The 20,214-nt window shown below is 40.8% G+C and overlaps 1 protein-coding gene across 2 annotated transcripts in view; it reads right to left on the bottom strand.

Moving 5' to 3' along the window:
* Positions 1–20,214, bottom strand: part of LOC122813461 (E3 ubiquitin-protein ligase HECTD3-like) — an 833,769-nt gene that overhangs the window by 115,698 nt on the left and 697,857 nt on the right. For both annotated transcript variants that reach the window (XM_044085784.1, XM_044085783.1), the window contains exons 16-17: positions 17,261–17,467; positions 4,014–4,143 (exon numbers count right to left, since the gene is read on the bottom strand). In XM_044085784.1, coding sequence (XP_043941719.1) covers positions 4,014–4,143; positions 17,261–17,467 — 337 coding nt within the window. The remainder of the gene's footprint in view (positions 1–4,013; positions 4,144–17,260; positions 17,468–20,214) is intronic.

Here is a 20,214-nt window from a genome sequence, read left to right as displayed (position 1 = left end):
TAGTTTGACAGTGTGAGATCACTAGGGAAAGTTATATAAATCTGAGTTTTAATTTCAAGCTTTCAAATTAGGCAACGTGACTGATTTTGTCCATTTCTTTTCTCCATGCCTTTTCTATGTTAGCTGAATTAATTAATGGTTAATTTCTTGCAAACATATGGCCAAGTTGTCATTTATTAGTTTGACAGTCTTTTGCCAAAACACATAGGGCTGCCAAAACCTCATCAGGCTGCTTATGAACTTCACAAGACCAAACACATTGAGCTGTTATTGAACTTCATGAGACCAAAGCAGATTAAGCTGTGTCCGAACTTCTTAAGAACAAAACACATTGGGATGTGTCCGAACTTCTTAACAACAAAACACATTGTGATGTGTCCTAACTTCATAAGAGCAAAACACATTGGGAGGTTTTAATCTCAGCTGATATAAAATTCAGTCCATCATCACTGACTATTTGTTCACATAACCCATGTTTTGTCCACACCATCCTTAAACCTGTAAAAGTTTTCTCTGATGTAGCTGATTACAAGTAGACTATTGTATACCACTGTGATTGAGCATAAGTCCTGTAAAATAATCTGTCCATAATAGCACCTGCAAAATACACATGCTGCCATGCCTTTGTTAGCTTCTGTCAGGGGGTACAATTGTGCTAATGACGATACATTTTCTACCATCTGATATTCATGACATTTGAAAATAAGTTCTTAAACTTATTTGTCTGCATATGTCTGTCTGTGTTAGGTCACCACATGTAACAGCTTTCTAGAGATTTAATGTTTCACTTTGCTGAAGTGTTCCTTCTATCAAAGCATTCTGTACTGAAAATTTTCAGGAACAAATACCCCAACTTCACACAGATTGCTCTTATTTTCATGTTGCAAAGACTACACATTTCTAATTGCCACTCATTTCCATCCCTTTACCATTTGCAATATTAAACCCTTCTAAAGTATGGACTCTGTGTGTATGTGTGTGTGTGTGGGGGGGGGGGGGAGAAGAAATGCTTTGCTCTGTGTATTTGTTTCATTCATCTGATCACAATGAGACATCCCAATTGTTCGGGATGTGGGAACTTATGTGGACGATGATCTAACTTTGGACCATTATGTGTCTATTATTGTAAGGAAGTCCTTCTGTAGTGCACAGCTTACAAACAAAGGGATTGTGTCTAGATCTAGGGATGTCATTGTTGCCTTTACTCAACCATCATTAGGCTAGTTACTGAATATAATATCCCCTTTGTTATGCATTTGTTACTGAATATAATATCCCCTTTGTTATGCATTTGTCCAGACACATGCAACAACTGGAACTCCACAGAGATATCTTACTAAAAGGATACAAGGCCTAACTAAACAACATGTTCTACATGGACTGACTCAAAGCCCTAGCACTATACTCAGTATCTAACGGACTGCTAATAGGTGATCTGTCTTAAGGCATCCTCTGACCCATTACTGATGGATTTACTGCACATCAGCAAAGCAAATGGCATCAGAAATATTTGGTCTGGGGATCTAAACCTCTTCTGTAACATCACTATGATGGTTTGGAGCGAGAGGTACATTTCAGAGAGGATATCACTGCTATAGAACAGACTCCCCATCCACATAAAACAAAGTTCAACCCAGTCCATTTTCAAGAGTAACTTAGATCTATGGACAGGAAACAGAAATTTTACCCCTAGAACTGCCCCTGTACTACTAATGGACATATGCAGCTCTTAAATGCTTTAGCCCATGCATGGGTCCCCTCAACCTATCTATGGTATGATCCCAGTTGTTCTTATTAGGGGGTAATATATAATTATCGACCATGCGATGGGTAAGGCCAATCTATAACCAAATGGAATATGTTATTTTGAGTGCAAAAAGGGAAACTGGTTTGTCTTAAAATGGCCCGAAAGGGGAGTTAGCCTAGTACTTACTTATGAACTTGTTAACCTATGTGATCTTTTAAGACAATTTCACAGGATGACATTGCAATTAAGGATAATATACAACCTAATGTTAACCAGGATTACCAGACATCCATAATAATGGCACTGCCTAAAACCTTGTCTTAATACTTACTCCCAGTTTAATCTGAACAAAGGAGGTCTGTCTCTTCTATTGCTTTGATCTCTTCTACCGTCTCTGTCATGGAAGGATAACTCTCCCAAATAGCACTGTGCAACTTTGTGTGTAATTGTTATGCAAGGTACATGCTGTGCTGTTAATTTCACTTTGAAAGAACTAAGCAAAGTTAATTAAAAAAAAAGTATCTTCAGTAAAGCATTCCTATAGTTAAGTGCAAAGTATTCCTCAGAGTAACAGGTCATTACTTTCTCTATTTCCTACCTACAGGACAAGCTACAGATCCTAGTCTACCAACACCTTGGTGTGTCCACCTTTATATGTTATGTCTGTAACACAAATTTATTGAATTAATTTACTATTTGGTTGATTGTTCTCCCTGCATGATGTGAGAAAGAAATACTTACACTTCACTGAGACTTTTTCTGTTGTATTTCTTTTCAGCGAAAGATGAATGCCAAGGTTTGTTTAACTGCAGTGTTTCATTGGGCAAGCTGGTAGTGCAATTTCAGGGGGCTTTTGTCTTTTATTACAATATAGTGAGACCATGAAGTTGGTGTATGCAATTTAAGAATGCTGAGGGATGAAGCCCCTCACTTTGGGGGTGCAGGGGGGCTTGCCATATGCAAAAAAAAAAAAAAAAAATTCTGTTGTATTAGTTTTTTGAAGTACAATTCTCTGAAATGACCATTCAGAAAATTATAAATCAAAATGTGGTAACTCAACAGAATGTAGGTAAACTGTGAAAAAATGAATCCTAACATTTCCTTTGTTTAATCCACAATCTATTTTCAGACTACGTTTCTGCTCTTCTGCATCTCCTTACCAGAAAGAAACTATTACCTTGGCCTGTGCTGATTTTCCTGAGATACTTAAAGATGTCAATGTGTCCCAGCTTTACACTTTCCAGAAGAAGAGTACAAGTATTAAACATGTATAGTTTTCTGACTTATGTAGCATCTGGTGGGCCATCTTCCACTATTTGCATTAATCATTTCTGAAAGAACTTCATTACACCCATCTTCTTAATAGTCACTCATGTCTTAGTGACCATATTTTAAAAGTTCTTACTAATTACTTTATATTTAAATTCCTTTACCAGGTAACTCTGACATTCTTGATGTAATTGAACCATTTCTCCCTTCACCATTCACCACATTTCTGCAAACAACTTCACATTCCAGCCTCCACTGCCTCTAGTTCTAAAATAACTGTGACAGCGCATCATGGTCTGCAAAGGCCACTGATTGCATATGTGTTGCCTACTGCAGTTTGGGCTACCCCAGCAGTCTTCACCTGCATAATGGCTAAAGTTCTAAGCTCACCACTGAAATTATGCCTTTCAGTCTAATGTTGTTATATCTTTCGGCTTTTCCCGGTTAGGGGTCGCCACAGTGGAACTCCGGTCCGCTAATGATTGGCAGTAGATTTTTCCGTACCGAGTTGCCAGCCCTGACACACAACCTTCAACAAAGGTACGCCCATTCACGCATATCTCCACACAGAAGAAGCTTTAGCTGAGAATCGAACAGAACAATATCTTACTGTGAGGTGACAATGCTAATGCATGTGGCTAATAAAGACCAAGCAAATTCATTTACTTCCCCTGCATTTACAAACCCTGTCTGTTTTTAAGTGAATCATACTTTCATAAAATAACTTTATTTTCTTACTGATAATTTAGTTGCATCCCTTAGGAAACAATACATTTTACTTTTGGTGTTTTTCAAAGTCTTGCCCTTACATTTTCTGGTATAAGTTTACCATCTCCTGCCTTGCACATTGAACTCTGATTACAGTTCATCTTTCATAGGATTATAGGTTTTGAAATAAGGAAGATACACTTAATCTTCCCATTCCTGTTATGACTGGATCCACTGAAAAAGAAAAAAAATTATCACCAGCTGTGAAAATGAGGAAAGATATACTTACTTGATCTTTTTAAAGCCTCAATTGTAATCTCTGGATCCCCACAGATTTTCTTTTCCAGCTCTTGCCAGGTTAGCAGAGTCAAAACAATGTGTGGTACCACCTTTAGCAATCCAGCTTGTATCGCTGCAATCTGTGGAAGAGATGACAAGTATGAAGTCAAACACATCTGAATGGAAGGCAGGAACTCATACTGTTGTATTAAGAATAATATTATGCGAAATGCAGTCTTTACAAGAGCAGAAGGTGGACAGCAGTGTGAAAAATAGGGTGATTGCTAGTATATGCATATGAAGATGTTTTATATATGTGTCTAACATGTCATGAATACACAGTTATGAATTCTATAATGGAAATGGCAAATCTAAGAAATTTAAATACATTCCTACAACGTGTAGTAAATTTTAACAATCACAGTTTAAACTTTACATATTTTATGACAGTACTTTAAGAAGTAAAGTGCAGACAATGTTGATGTTTGGGCTAAAATGTGATTTTGTATATGAAATGCAAAAGTTAGTTGTCTGCCTTCATAAGATTCATTGCTGGCATATTAACTGCTGGAGTCTGCTGTAGCACTTTTACCCAAAACATCTGGAGTCATTTCAAGCTGTATCAATAGAAACAGAAGTAGTAAAATGTGACATCTATCACATTCATTAAGAGCTAAGAAGAAATTACAGTACTACAGTTCTGAGAAAATCTTGAAAACTACTAAAGATGTATGACAGTGCTCATCACATTAAGTGCAGCTTTAGAAATACAGCAGTTCTGAGTAGTTCCCCCCCCCCTTAACTTCTATCATAACATTCTTATAATGTTGTCTCATTAAGACAAGCAGCATTTTTGGGCATGTAACTCAGCTATGTGCATCAGGAGAGAGTATGCAAAAATCCTACGATGGGCTGGTACCCCATTCAGGATTGTAGGATTCTTCTGCCTCATAATCCTGAAATGGATTAAAGGATTATGTATGTAACCTGAGACTGATTAATACATGAAATGAACATTAGGCCCATGAAATCTAGTAGTATATCAATGTGAGCCACAAAAGGTGATTTTGCAAAGACACAATAAAATATCTTTGTGAAATGGGAAACAATACATCTTTGGGTTGGATATAAAAAATGATGGCTTTCACATTCATGAAGGCCTGAAAAGCTATATAAGAGATAAAGGTCAACTCCATTGCATAGAGGGACATAGTCTTTACTATGCCTCAGTGATCCAGGAAAAAAGTCTGGTCCTAACAATGCAGGAGCAGACCAAGGGACAAGAGAAAGAAGGGGGGGGGGGGCTAAATCCATATTCTTCTCGCAGGTTAGGATAGGAGAGATGTGTGTCCACACATTCTCTGTTCATGCTCTTTAGTGGAGACCTGAGAGCCAGTGGAAGTGTTAGTCTCAACTGGCATGGTATCTGATGGCTTAAATGTCCTGTACAAAGCTCACTGCATGCCCAATCCCAACATCACTGGGTATGCATTGGGAAATGGGAAGGCTAAAGTAAAACTGCAATTCCCTGCATGGATGATGGTACCACTGTTATCACATTTGACCCCTTGCTCCTTAGGGAATGAATGGACCATACAGCTTTCACCCATGGTGGAGAATTAATTGATAAAGAGAGCAGCTAATAAATGGCCTGATAGTCAGAGGGAGTCTGGAACAAAAAATGCCATATAAGATATGTAAGAGGAACAATTATCAGTCCTAACAACAAGTAATAATCCAGCTATATTGTCCAGCAGAATAGTATATATGTGTTCAGCTAATGTGTAATATATACCAAAGGTTGAACAGACAGTCAGCTACCACAGCACAGTGAACCTGGCTGCAGGGACAGTAGAAATGTACCTGTATGAACAAATATGCCATCTGCCCCTTACAGATACCAACATTCATCTTCTGTGTAGGCATATCTCAGCAAAGCTGAGATACAGAGCAGTAGCTGGCTCATCTATGTCTAGGGCTGATCTCCAGTCTGGTGCCCCTCAACTTGTACTGGGGAACAAACAAAGAAAAGATCTATTAATCAGCACTGGGTGATAGATAAGACAACTATGGCTCTAGAGAAATTAATGCTGCCGATCACGCCCTCTAACGCCTTCAGCACACCCTAGTTGCTTGTCTGTTGTGATACACGTATAAATGGTATATTATCCCTTTAAATATCTCATGATGCTAGAAGATGTGTACATGTTAAATGATTTTCTTCTTCAGGCAGTTCTCGTCCATGCCAGTAAAGAAGTGGTATGCATCCATTCAGTACTGCTGTGTGTCTTAATTTAAGCACCTCTTTTAGGCCGCTGAGCATACAGAAAATGAACCAAAACACATCACTTGGTGTCTTAAGTCAAGTTTTCAGAATGACTGCATGAGAAAAATTAGTGTTAAAGCTGTTAAGGAACTGTGATTAGACTGCATTCAGTCATTATACCATATTTTCTTGATTGTGAAGCAAAGCAGTTTTTTAAGTATTACAGAGCCAACATGCCACCAGCTGAAATTTAAGGGAATAAATGAGGATGAATTAACAACAAAATGATGAAACGGTGAGTAAAATAAATTGAATAAACAAGTGAAATGAGAATTTAAATGAATAAGATGTTTCAGAAGTTTCTGACTCATTCATATACTTTGATACTGCGACAAAAACAGGGCATTTGAGCAAGAAGCAACATAGGCCACATCATTACTTTTTAAATAGTGGAATATTCATCATAACAGCTATCTGCTCTTTAACATACCAATATCGTGGAATCTGGAAGAAAACTGGAAACAATAGCTGCAAATGTTTCATCTTTTTAGTGTTGTATTTTTCATATAAAAAAACTAAAAATAAAGAGCAAAGAAGCACAAGTAGCCACATTTCTTGAAATAGCTGGGGTAGCTGGAGATGATAAAATAATAGTATTTAATACATTTAATTTTACTAATGAGCAAAGACTGTATTTAACTGACCAAAAAGCCAGAGTCAAACAGTCCCTGAGATTTAGAAAAACATGACTGCAGCCATATAAATCGCCTAGCACTGGTAGGTCAGTTTACATGATCATGAAAAAAAAAAGATTCAGAGAAAGCTTTAGCTCCAATGAAGAAGACTTCATTATCTGCTAATTTGCATGTCTCTGAATTACATTTTTCTACAGCTTGATGCATGCTCCAAGGAACACACACGTGAGAACATACACAAATCCACTCAAAGTCACTCTCCCACATTCGTCTGGACTCACAGGCTCAGTCATCCATTTATTGCACATGCATGCTCTGAGGTGCACACACACACATGCACACGCACACACACACACGCACACACACACACACACACACACACACACACACACACACACAAAATCTAGACTCTTGATTCTCTACCTAATCCTCCCTTCTGTGACCACTCAGACAGACACACACACACACACACACACACACACACACACACACACACACACACACACACACACACACAGACTCACACATATCATAAATACAAACACGCACACTTTCTGAATCCCATGGAGTACTGTGATCTTAAGAAAAATCTGCCACATATTCATCATTCATCATTTTTTACTAACAACAAAGGACCACAGCAAACAATAGAGGTGATGTAGCTGTGTTAAGACATCATAGAGCTAAACAATGTGAATATGGGAAGTTGTACATTTCAGTGATGAGAGATAAAACTGCTTGTGACATATAAAATTACAAACTTGGAAGTAGACATTTCACAAACACAGATATAAGATTTGATAAAGATATGAATATTCTTATAGTAAATAAAATTATAAGCATACCAGAAAGGCTCATCCAGACTCTGCTACACTTTGCTGTGAAGGAAAGGTTAGTTTGCTGTTATTTTTTGTATTTCTGTATTGCCTTTCTATATTTTGAATACTGTAGTTTGTTTTCTTTACCTTGTGTTTTGCTTGCATTCTGTTTTAACAGCATATTAAAACTTCAAAAGAGACCACAGCTCTCTCTGTTCTGAGTCAGGCAGAATTTTTTCCCTCCCTCCCTCCCACCCATTTAAGTTGTCTTTCTAGTTGCCCGCCTCTTATGTTAATCTGACCATATATCTCATTTCTCTCTACTTTCACTGGCTTATGTGAGTAATCACAAAACCATCACTTTTGAAATCCCACCCCTTCAATTATTTAAATTTATTGGCCATCCTACAGTATTTCATAGTACCAAAATACAAAAGTAACCACCCCTTTCAGTCCATCTTGCTGTTTTAAAAATAGTAACTCTCCACTAAACCTTAACTTTTTAAACAGGTAAAACTCAAGTTACCTACTTTCATGTCTAACTTCTCTAGTGCACACTGCAGAGTGCATTCTTTTCAATCTTACCTTTAATCATCCCTGTTACTAGCACTTTCTCTAATACCTAAAAAGATCATCTCTACTTGACTCCAAGTAGACTTTTCTCTATCTGTTAAACCTAGCACTTGCTCCTACAGTACTTATTACCTTGATACGGCACTCTTATAGATAGCACCCCAAAAGGCAAACCCCATTTCTCGGTCACCCACGTCCCCCAGAATCTCTTTTAAAGTTTTTTTGTCTAGTCCTTCTAGCATGTCGAGGGATCAGTTGCTAGTGTCCTCTCCTGCTCAGCTGGTGAACCTGGGAATATTGAGGCAATGTTACAATTGCCTCATGTACACAGACAACCCTCTCCTCCTCCCACAAAACACAAATACATGCGAGAGATGCAACTATACGGCCAAACTGGAGGCTGAGCTCTCTCAACATAGGACTGGCAAGACCAGTCAGGAGGAGAAGGTTACCACACACACTATAGACCCAGTCTCACATAGTACCATCACAACCTCAAATCATACACATAAACACACAAAGACATACTCGGCGGCTCTGATCAAAAATCTACCAAAACAGCAGAGGCCACCAAAGCAGACACCCAAACAACCACCACCTCAGAACACAACACCTGCAACACATAGACCTCACAGTCAGTGTCTCAAACAGTCACAGCCCTTAAGGCCAAACACAATGCCAGACACACTAGTCATTGGTGACTCCATAGTCAGACACACTGACGTCCCGCCACCAGACTGAGTAAGGAGAAGGTCACAGTAAGCTGCCTGTCGGGCGCTAGAATCCGCCACATAACGCAAGCACTCAGGTCTCTCAACAGCAGGTACAAATACGACTCAGTCATTGTCCACGCTGGTGTAAACGACCTGAGACGCACCTCCTTGGACTACATGAAAAGAGACATTGAGGAGCTCTCTGATTATGTAGCCCAGGCAGGTATGACCCTGACCTTGAGCAGTATCCTACCTTCACCAAGAATGATGCCACAATACAGAGATAAGATGATCAGCTTTAACAATTGGCTTAAACTCTGGTGTCATTCAAAGGGGATCCAATGTCTGTCTGCCTGGGATGACATGCTGGACAAGCCACGCTGCTTCATAAGGGACGGCTTGCACCTGTCACCCCTGGGATTCCGGATATTGGCAAAGGCTCTTGCCACCCCATAGTGCCTTTTTAGGCAAGGCTCAAATTCTAAACCTACCACCCTAGAACACAAAAAGGAAAAAACTAAGGGTAATGCTGCTCAATGCCAGAAGTCTAAATCTCAAAATGCACGCACTCGAGGCCCTTCTCAGTATGGAGAACATTGATGTCTGTGCAGTGACAGAAACCTGGTTCAAGGCTCCTGAGAGCACCCCAGCACTATCAGGTTTTACCTCTTATCCTGCGTTCCGCCCCAAAATCCGGACAATACCAAGAAAGGAGGGGTATCCATATTCATCAAGGACACCCACACCTCAAGACTGGTGGCAACGCACGATGCATCGGAGACCATCCAGGTGCAATTAACCATAGGCAAGACTGCTCTGCAAATTGTAGCATGTTACAGGCCACCTTCACAAACTCAGGAACCTCACATGGCCTTCCTGAAAACACTAGAGGGATAAATGTATCACCAAACACCATCATACTAGGTGACTTCAATTACCCTAATATAGACTGGGAACACTACTCAAGCCCAAACACCCTAGCCCAAAAGTTCCTGGAATTCATAAACTCAAATGCCATGGAACAACTAGTCACCATCCCCACAAGAGGAGAAAACATACTTGATCTCATCATCATGAACATGGGAGCACAATGTTCAACACCGGAAGTATACCCCTCACTGGTGAGATCAGATCACAAACTAATCTCGCTGGAGGTCCTCATCCCACCCCCACCTGAAATAAAAAAGACCACAGTAAAGAACTTCTCGAAAGCCGACTTCACACTTCTAAAGACTAGTGTGGTCTCCTTTAAGGCCCCCGAGCCAGTGGAAAACAGTACTCAAGCCGCTGAATCACTTACAAATGCCTTCTACCAGCACCTGCAGGACTGCATGGATAAGGCAATCCCAAGCAAAACAAAGACTCTTTGTACCAAAGGCAAGCGTCCAGTCTGGTGGACCCCAGCCATAAACAAACTCTACAACAAAAGGAGGAAGCGACTACAAGATAGAGCAAAATCCTTAAAAGGTAAGACACCCTTGATCACTATAAGTAAAAAACTAAGAGCTCTCATAAAATCATCCAAAGCAATGTTTGAGAGAAAAATAGCTAAAGACTCAAAAGACAATCATAAGGCCTTCTTTAGCTATGTTAGAAACCTGGGAGGAAACTCCCAGATATGCTCAGAACTAGTTCAAAATGATGTGAAGATTACTGATCCTACAGACATTGCCAACATACTGTCTGACAGGTTCAGTGCAAACCCCCCCCCCCCCCCAAAAGGAGAGATATCTATACCAAGCGATTGCAGCCCCCCAAACATCTCCAACGCCCAAGTGAGAACTGCTCTCTCTAAAGCAAAAAACACAGCATCCATGGGACCTGATGGTGTCCCCGGCTGTGTGCTCCACGAACTCAACGAAGAATTAAACCCACAGCTAGGACAGCTGTTTAATCATAGTCTTACCTCTGGATATGTACCCAGGGAGTGGCGCACTGCAACTGTGGTCCCACTTCACAAAGGCGGTGCCTCCACCGACCCTGGAAATTACCGGCCCATTAGCTTGACAAGCCTTATCTGCAAAACCATGGAGAGGATCATAATGGACCTCATAAATAAAGACATAGGGAATTTGCAGACTTTGGATCCATCCCAGTTTGGCTTTGTCAAAGGCAGATCATGCCTTCTAAATTTGGTTGACTTTTTCGAAACAGTCACCAAAGCCATTGATGAGGGAAAGGCAGTCCATACAGCCTACCTCGATCTGGCGAAGGCCTTCGATACAATACCCCACTCGGGTATCATTGGAAAACTCATCAGCTTAAATGTTAACCCATACATCACAAGATGGGTTGCAAACTGGCTGAGTGACAGAACCCACAGGGTCAGAGTTGCTGGCGCCATGTCAGACTCAAAGCCTGTCACAAGTGGTGTACCACAGGGCTCAGTCCTGGGCCCACTCTTGTTTGGCATCTACTTTTCCAAGTACAAGCAAACACAGGAGGGTTATGGCTGACAAAGTTTGCAGATGACTGCAAACTGGGCCATAGTAGAAAACACATCTGACACAGATATCCTTCAGAAGGGTCTCACAGAAACGGATAACTGGTGCCAGAGCCATGGCCTAAAGTTAAATGCCAAAAATGCATAGTCATACCCTTCGGGAAAAACAAGGTTACCCTAGCTACCAAATAGGTGGCAATCCACTGAGCACAGAAGAAGTTATCAGGGACCTGGGGACCCAGGTTGATAGTAGTCTGTCATTCAACACCCATGTAGCTAAAGTAGTTAGGAAGACCTTCTACATTGCCCACCTTATCATGAAGGGATTCTCATCTAGATCAAGGGAGGTCATAGTCTCCCTATACTCATCACTCATCAGACCAATGATTGAGTACAATGCCCCATTCGAATGTATCTGACCCGACACTTGCAGCAGCTGGAGAGGCCACAAAAGTTCCTCACCAAAAGGATAAAGGGTCTCAAACATCTGTCCTATGCTGCCCGACTGAAAGAACTCCAGCTCTATTCAGTCGCCACCGCTTGCTCAGAGGTGACCTTTGCCTAACATACAAGGCCATGTCAAACCCAGATTTGATGAATATGCTTCACCTCAAAAATCTAGATCCGTCAGAGCCACAAGGGCGGGAGACTTAAACCTCGACACGGCTATTAATAGGACGTGCTGGAGGGATAGATTCATCACCCAAAGACTCCCTATGCTGTGGAATAAAATCCCGGTATATGTGAGGCAGAGCACCTCGCTGGCCTTGTTCAAGAGAAATCTTGACCAATGGATGGGAGATCACAGATATACCCCAGTGATTACCTCAGTGTCACTGCTCGACAGAGGCACAGCAAAATAATGGGTATAGTTCCCCATACTAAAGGGGTGGCGTAAGCCACAAAACTATGGGCTAGGCTTGTAAATGCCCTCGGGCAGATAGCCTAGTATGAACCTATGAACCTATGAACCTATACAAATTGAGAGCTTTCAAAGTAAATGAATGTGCAGGATTAAACTTAGACAGAAAAAAGTTAAAATGAAAATGAAGAGTCTAAGGCACACACACACACACACACACACACACACACACACACACACACACACACACACACACACACACACACACACACACACACACTCACACACACACACACACACACACACACACACACACACACACACACACACACTCACACACACACACACACACACACACACACACACACACACACACACACACACACACACACACACACATACAATATCCACGAAATAATATCCACTTAGCACATAGCTCACAAAGTCAGTGTGCCACACAGTCACAGCCCTTAAGACTAAACAACACACCTAATACACTTGTAATAGGTGACGCTATTGTCAGAAACACTGACATCCCACTCACCAGGCTGAACAAGGAGAAGGTTACTGTAAGCTGCCTGTCGGGTGCCAGGATCCGCCACATAACACAAGCACTCAGGTCATTCCAAAGCAAGTACAAATATGACTCTGTCATTGTCCATGCTGGTGTGAATGACCTGAGATGTACCTCCCTGGACTACATGAAAAACGATGTACAGGAGCTCTTTGATCATGTAGCCCAGGCCGGTATGACCCTGACCTTGAGTAGCATCTTACCCTCACCAACAATGATGCCACAGTATAAAGACAAAATGATCAATTTTAACAATTGGCTAAAGTATTGGTGTCATTTAAAGGGGATCCAGTGTCTGTCAGCCTGGGATGACATGCTCGACAAGCCACGTTGCTTCGCTAGGGACAGCTTGCGCCTGTCACCCCTAGGTTTTCGAATACTGGCAAAGGCTCTTGCCTCCCCCATAGTGCCTTTTTTAGGCAAGCCTCAAAAGACAAACCCACCCCCGTAAACAACACAAAGAAAAAAAAAACTAAGGGTAATGCTGCTCAATGCCAGAACTCTAAACCTCAAGATGCATGCACTCGAGACTCTCCTCAGTATGGAGAATATCGATATCTGTGCAGTAACAGAAACCTGGTTCAGGGCTGCCGAGAGCACTCCAGCACTAACAGGTTATAATTCATACCATGCTTTCCAGCCCCAAAACTCAGACCGAACCACAAAAGGAGGGGGAGTATCCATATTTATCAAAGATACCCACACCTCCAGGTTAGTGGCACTGCACGAAGCATCGGAGACCATCCATGTGCAACTATCAGTGAGAAAAACTGCCTTTCAGTTTGTAGCCTGCTACAGACCACCCTCCCAAACACAGGAACCTCACTCGGCTTTCCTGAGAACACTGGAGAATATGAAGGTCTCTCCAAACACTATTATATTGGGTGACTTCAACTACCCAAACATCGATTGGGAAAACTACTCAAGCCCAAACACCCTCGCCCAACAGTTCCTAGAATTTATAAACTCAAATGCTATGGAACAACTGGTCACCACTCCCACAAGAGGGGAAAACATATTGGATCTGGTCATCACCAACATGGGGTCTCTATGTTCCACACCAGAGGTATACCCCTCATTGGTAAGATCAGACCATAAACAAATCTCACTGGACATCCATATTCCGTCCCCACCCCTAGCCAAGGAAACCACGGTGAAGAACTTCTCAAAAGCAAACTTCACACTTCTCAAAACTGAGGTGGAATCCTTCAAAGCCCCCGGGCCAGTGGAAAATACTGCCCAAAATGCAGAATCCTTTACAAAAGCATTCTATGGACACCTACAGGAATGCATGGAGCATGCTATCCCAAATAAAACCAAGACTCACTCCTCCAAAGGCAGGAGACCTGCCTGGTGAACCCTGGCCATAAATAAGCTATACAACAGAAGGAGAAAGCTACTACATGACAGAGAAAAATCCCAAAAAGGGAAGGCGTCACTGATCAGTACTAGCAAGAAACTATGACCCCTCATAAAATCATCTAAGGCCAGCTTCGAAAGAAAAATTGCACAAGACACTAAAGATAATCACAAGGCCTTCTTTAGTTATGTCAGAAACCTGGGAGGCAACTCTCAGATATGCTCTGAGTTAGTGCAAAATGACAAAAAATACACTGAACCCACAGACATTGCCAACATCCTGGCAGAAAGGTTCAGTGAAAACTTCTCTACCCCTTCCTCCCTAAAAGAGCAAATGTCTATCCCAACAGAGTGTAGCCTTCCTGAGATCACAGATGCACAGGTGAGAGCTGCCCTCTCCAAAGCAAAAAACACAGCATCAATGGGGCCAGACGGTGTCCTGGGCTGCGTCTTACATGAGGTCCAAGAAGAACTAAACCCTCATATAAAGTCACTGTTCAGTCTCAGCCTTACTACAGGATATGTACCCAAGGAATGGCGTACAGCAACAGTGGTCTCACTCCACAAAGGTGGTACCACAACAGACCCCGGAAACTATCACCCTATAAGCCTGACTAGCCTGGCCTGCAAAGCTATGGAGCGTATCATCATGGAAATCATAAACAAAGACATTGGGAACCTCCAGACACTGGATCTTACCCAATTCGGCTTTGTTAAGGGCAGATTTTGCCTCTTGAACCTGGTCGACTTCTTTGAAACAGTTACCAAAGCCATAGATGAAGGGAAGGTAGTCCACACAGCCTACCTGGACCACGCAGAAGCCTTCGACACAATACCCCACTCGGGCATTATAAATAAGCTCACCAGCTTAAATATCAACCCCTATGTCACAAGATGGGTTGCAAACTGGCTCAGGGATAGAACCCACATGGTCAGAATAGCAGGTGCCATGTCAGACTCTAAACCAGTTACAAGTGGTGTCCCACAAGGCTCAGTCCTGGGACCTCTCTTGTTCAGTATATATTTCTCTGAGGTACAGGCTAACACGGGTGGACTATGGCTGACCAAGTTCACAGATGACTGCAAACTGGGTGCTGTAATCGACTCTCCGGCTGACACAAGCATTCTCCAAAAGGGTCTCACAGAGATGGATAACTGGTGCCAGAGCCATGGCCTAAAGCTAAATGCCAAAAACTGCATAGTCATCCCCTTTGGGAAAAACAAAGTGCCCACAAATTACCACATAGGTGGTAATCCATTAAGTACGGAAGAAGTAATTAGGGACTTGGGAACCCAAGTAGATAGCAATCTCTCCTTTGACAATCACGTTGCCAAAGTGGTTAGAAAGACCTTCTATATAGCCCACCTTATCATGAAAGGGTTCACATCTAGATCAAGAGAGGTCATTGTGCCCCTCTACTCATCACTTATCAGGTCCATAATTGAGTACAATGCCCCGTTTGGGATGTACCTTACTCGACACCTTCAGCAACTGGAAAGACCCCAAAAGTATCTCACCAAGAGGATCAAGGGGCTCAAACAGATGCCCTATGCAGTTCGGCTAAAGAAACTCCAGCTCTACTCAGTTGCGCATCACTACTCAGAGGCGATCTGTGTCTGACGTATAAAGCCATGTCCAACCCAGAATTAATGGACATGCTTCACCTCAGGAAATCCAAATCCCTTAGAGCTACACACTCCAGGGACTTGAACCTCAGCACAGAAATAAATAGGACATGCTGGAGGGACAGATTAATATCCCAGAGGCTCCCCTCACTCTGAAACAAAATCCTAATCCATGTTAGGCAGAGCCCCTCACTGACCCTCTTCAAGAGAAATCTTGATGAGTGGATGGGAGATCGTAAGTTTACCCCTGGCATCTCTTCTGTGTCCCTGCTTGACAGAGGTACAGTAAACTAACCTTAAAAGGGCTACCATATGTGACCTACTATACAGAGGCACAGTCAACTAATCTAAAAGGGTGGCGAAAGCCAAACACACTCTGGCTGGGCTTATAAATGCCGTAGGGCAGATAGCCTAGTATCAGCCTATGAACCTATGAACACACACACACACACACACACACACACACACACACACACACACACACACACACACACACACACACACACACACAGCGTAGAAACCATGTGGCAGTTAGAAGGCATATCAGAAGGTAGGAAATAATTATGTATTTGAAAATAATAGTGAAACAGTTGAACAGATGACAGTCAGCTCAACGAGTGGTTACAGAGCTTATGGACAAAAGTTCACTCACTCTTAACGTTCTTATCACCTGACCCTCATCACTTCCCTCATGCCTCCTGATACCTTGAATTTATGAGTCCAACTGCAGACTGACACAACTCCTGAGTGTGAATGTAAACATCATGCTTATCACTCTCGGGTCAGTTCTGAAGGTAATACCTTTTGCTTGTTTTAAATTCAGCTCAGACAGATGTGTAACATTTTGTTCAGTAATAAATGCTAAAAGCAAGGATAATGTTAGACTAGGATACAATATCTGTGATGGTAGTCAGCTTTAGTGCATACACATCTTCGTTTTTCAGGCAGAGTTGCACAAGAACAAACAGTCCTCTTAGAATCAGTTCGCATACTCAGTTAACAAATAAACAGATACAATACAAATTGTGATCACTGACATATAGTGATATGAATATTTTGCCAGTTATATCTTAACATTTCAGAGCAACAATATTAAAATAGTTATGACACAGGCATCCCTAGTTTATAGTTCATGAGCAAAATGAGCTTTGGTAACTAACCCACCATGTGTGCCCACACGTCTCATGCATGCTCGCGAGCACACACACACACACACACACACACACACACACACACACACACACACACACACACACACACACACACACGTACATATTTTGTTTATAAATTAAATCTAGCTTTGTGCTGAGTGATAAAACGTGACAGACCTGTTTCTTGCTCTCCTGTAGTCTGGCTTTTTGAACTAGTTGAATGAATTCCTTTCTATCTTCATACTTAACAGGGATATGGCTGCCCCCTGGGATTAGTTCTACTTCCTTCTGGTCACTAAGCATTGTTGTGTACGTCAGTTCATTGCCAAATTGAAACTCAAATGCCTCTTTGTCCATGGCTTCCAATGCTTCAAGCAGTTTTACCTGAAACAAAAACAGAAATCAGAAAAGTGAAATACATTTCTGCAGCTATACAAAACTAAAACCACTAAGTTCATACTCAACAAACTTTCTTATATTCCCACCAGCCAAGAATACCTTTACCCTACCGATGGAGAATGCAGCTACATCTAGACACTCTCCTCCCCCCAAACTCAAGCCTTAATTTTGGACATGTACTTCTTGCATGTATTATTTCTTAATAATTAACAAGTCAGCTCTGATGAAAGTGTGGAGTCCTTATGTTTGAGTAATGAAGTTTTACAATACAAAGGACCATACATCTGCAGCCCTGTACTCCTAGCCATGCTTCAGGCTTTTGAAAAGGGATTTTGTGACAATCAGCTTACTCTGAATGAGTAGTAATGCAATATTCCATATCTGAGTAGATGACATCTAAACATGATAACCCCACCCAATACGAAGTGCATACTTAGTCTGGTTCACCTAGTAGTCACATGATAAACAGCTTTCTTTTAAAGCATACACAGCCCAGACATCACATCAATAACAAAAAATCTGGAGCTGCTTTATATTGCTGCGCATGTTTTCACTTTTGTCAGCACAAGACATATAGTCTGAAACATTGCCTTCATTTTTGCCATGGGACACTTGCCTCCATTATGAATTCAGCACATCATCATATGCACTGAGTGATCACTGATGCAACTAACTTTGTGTCTGGAATACAGCAAAGACTACATTTTAATTAGTCTTTTGCAATGTGTTGTTGAATAAATCAACCTTTATACACTTTCACTATGAATCATCCATTCACAACTCTTTGTAAATCATTGCTCTGTCACAACTAATCAAGAGCACAATACCCAAACGACTGAGCCTCACAGATCAGTTTTGCAGGGGCAGGATTGATGCACCCGCCATGTAGATGGCAAGCACCTCACATCACCAAATTAGGGTTAGAATAGCAGCTAGGTAAGGACTTAGATTTGTGTGTGTGAACATTTTTTCATGTTTGTGTGTTTCTGCTTTAAGGTTAGATTAAGGACTTGGTTATGTGATAATTTTAGTGCTGTGTATGTGTGCTGTTGTATTCAAATGTGATGGTTTCTGTCTTATGCAGTGGTATTATTAGGGAATGTTTTTTGGTAAGGTAATATGTAGGGAAAGGGTTGGGGCAGAGGTGTGCTTAGGGTTAGGGTAAGCACATGAGTAAGGTATTACAGGAGGGGTGAAGTAGTCCAGTTATACATATGGACAACAACATTCTCACCAGTTTTCAACAAATGATGGACAAAATAAAATTAATGATGTATTAGGAAATTAAATTGGTTATTAACCTCAACATTTTTTCTTTTGACCATGATACTTTGTCACTACTCAGTGAAGAATTACATTTTGTTCCAGCTGCATATATTTCTTTATATCTTTTGGACACTACAGCATTTTCTAGGTTTCTTAATTTAAAATATTCACATGTGCATGGTTGGGGGGGGGGGGGTAGGGACTACACATAATTTTGAGTGATCATTTTAGGTTTTGTAAATCATTATCCCAGCCTCTTTATCACCCCCACAGTCAGGACTTTTGTACAACCTGCTCTTTATGATTTGTTTTCCAAACAGAAAGATAATTTTAGGAATTTGGGGATTTGTTAACTATGCTGTTGATAAATGGAGAGGGGTTGTTATTTGGTCTAAAAAAGAATAGTTCTGTGATACATACAGACAAGTAAGTGACAGTAACTTCTGTTTATATTTGCACAATCGATTCATTTTTGAAAGGGCTCAGAATAATATGATTAATTTAAATATTAAAACTCAATTAACTGTGCAGTCATGTAGTTGCTCACTTTCTCTTTGTTACCCAAAATGCATAAAGGATGTAACCCCTCCACAGGGAGACCTATGTTAGCTGGACAGGGTTCTCTAACAGATATCTTTTGCTTTATTTTGAATTTTTATTTAATTGTCTCAGGTTTCTTCCAGATGAAAGTATTCCATTATATTTTTGGAACTTGTAGATCAACTTTATATTGAAAACTCAACTTTATTATGTAAATTACATGCAGAAAACCTTTGTACTAACATATCGCGTGAAATGGACATCAAAGCAGTCAGATTATGGCTTCAAAACCATAGTTTGTATAGCATAATTGTACTGGATTTTTGATTACTTTACTAAGATTTGTTCGGGAGATGAATATGTTTTATTTTGATTACAAATATTTTCTTCAGTTAAAAGGGGCTACAGTACAGCAACTTTTACCCACGTTTTGCTAATCTCACCTTATCTATGCCACTACATTTTATCCATATACCCGACATGTTGAGATGTGGAGAAGAATTTTGTATGCCAGTTGCCTATTATGAACTGGGGATGTCAGGTCTCTTCCTTTGGTAGAAATTTTCTGCTACATGTAATTTATTCACCACTGATTTGTAGTCATTTCAGTTAGAAAACTTACATGGTTCAGTTATGACTTCAGTATATAGGAAACCATTTTCAAAAATGTATTATCAATGACCGGTAGTTGTCATCCTACTTACAAAATTAACAACATTCTCTATTCTCAAATTTTGAGAATCAAACAAATTTATAGTGATACTGATTATTAAAAAAATTATCCTTACATGATATGTTTTGTAAGCATGGTTACAATAATTCTTTGGTGGAGAATGCTGAAAGAAAAACATCTGAAGTTTCCAGACAAAAACTGTTAAAATATAGAACTCAGTGTAGATAAGGCTTCAATAACAGCTTTATGATCA

The sequence above is a fragment of the Protopterus annectens genome, chromosome 10.part0, assembly GCF_019279795.1.
Source record: "Protopterus annectens isolate FY-2018-M chromosome 10.part0, PAN1.0, whole genome shotgun sequence".
In the NCBI taxonomy this organism is placed as follows: Eukaryota; Metazoa; Chordata; order Ceratodontiformes; family Protopteridae; genus Protopterus; species Protopterus annectens.
This window is presented reverse-complemented; position numbering and strand designations above follow the sequence as displayed.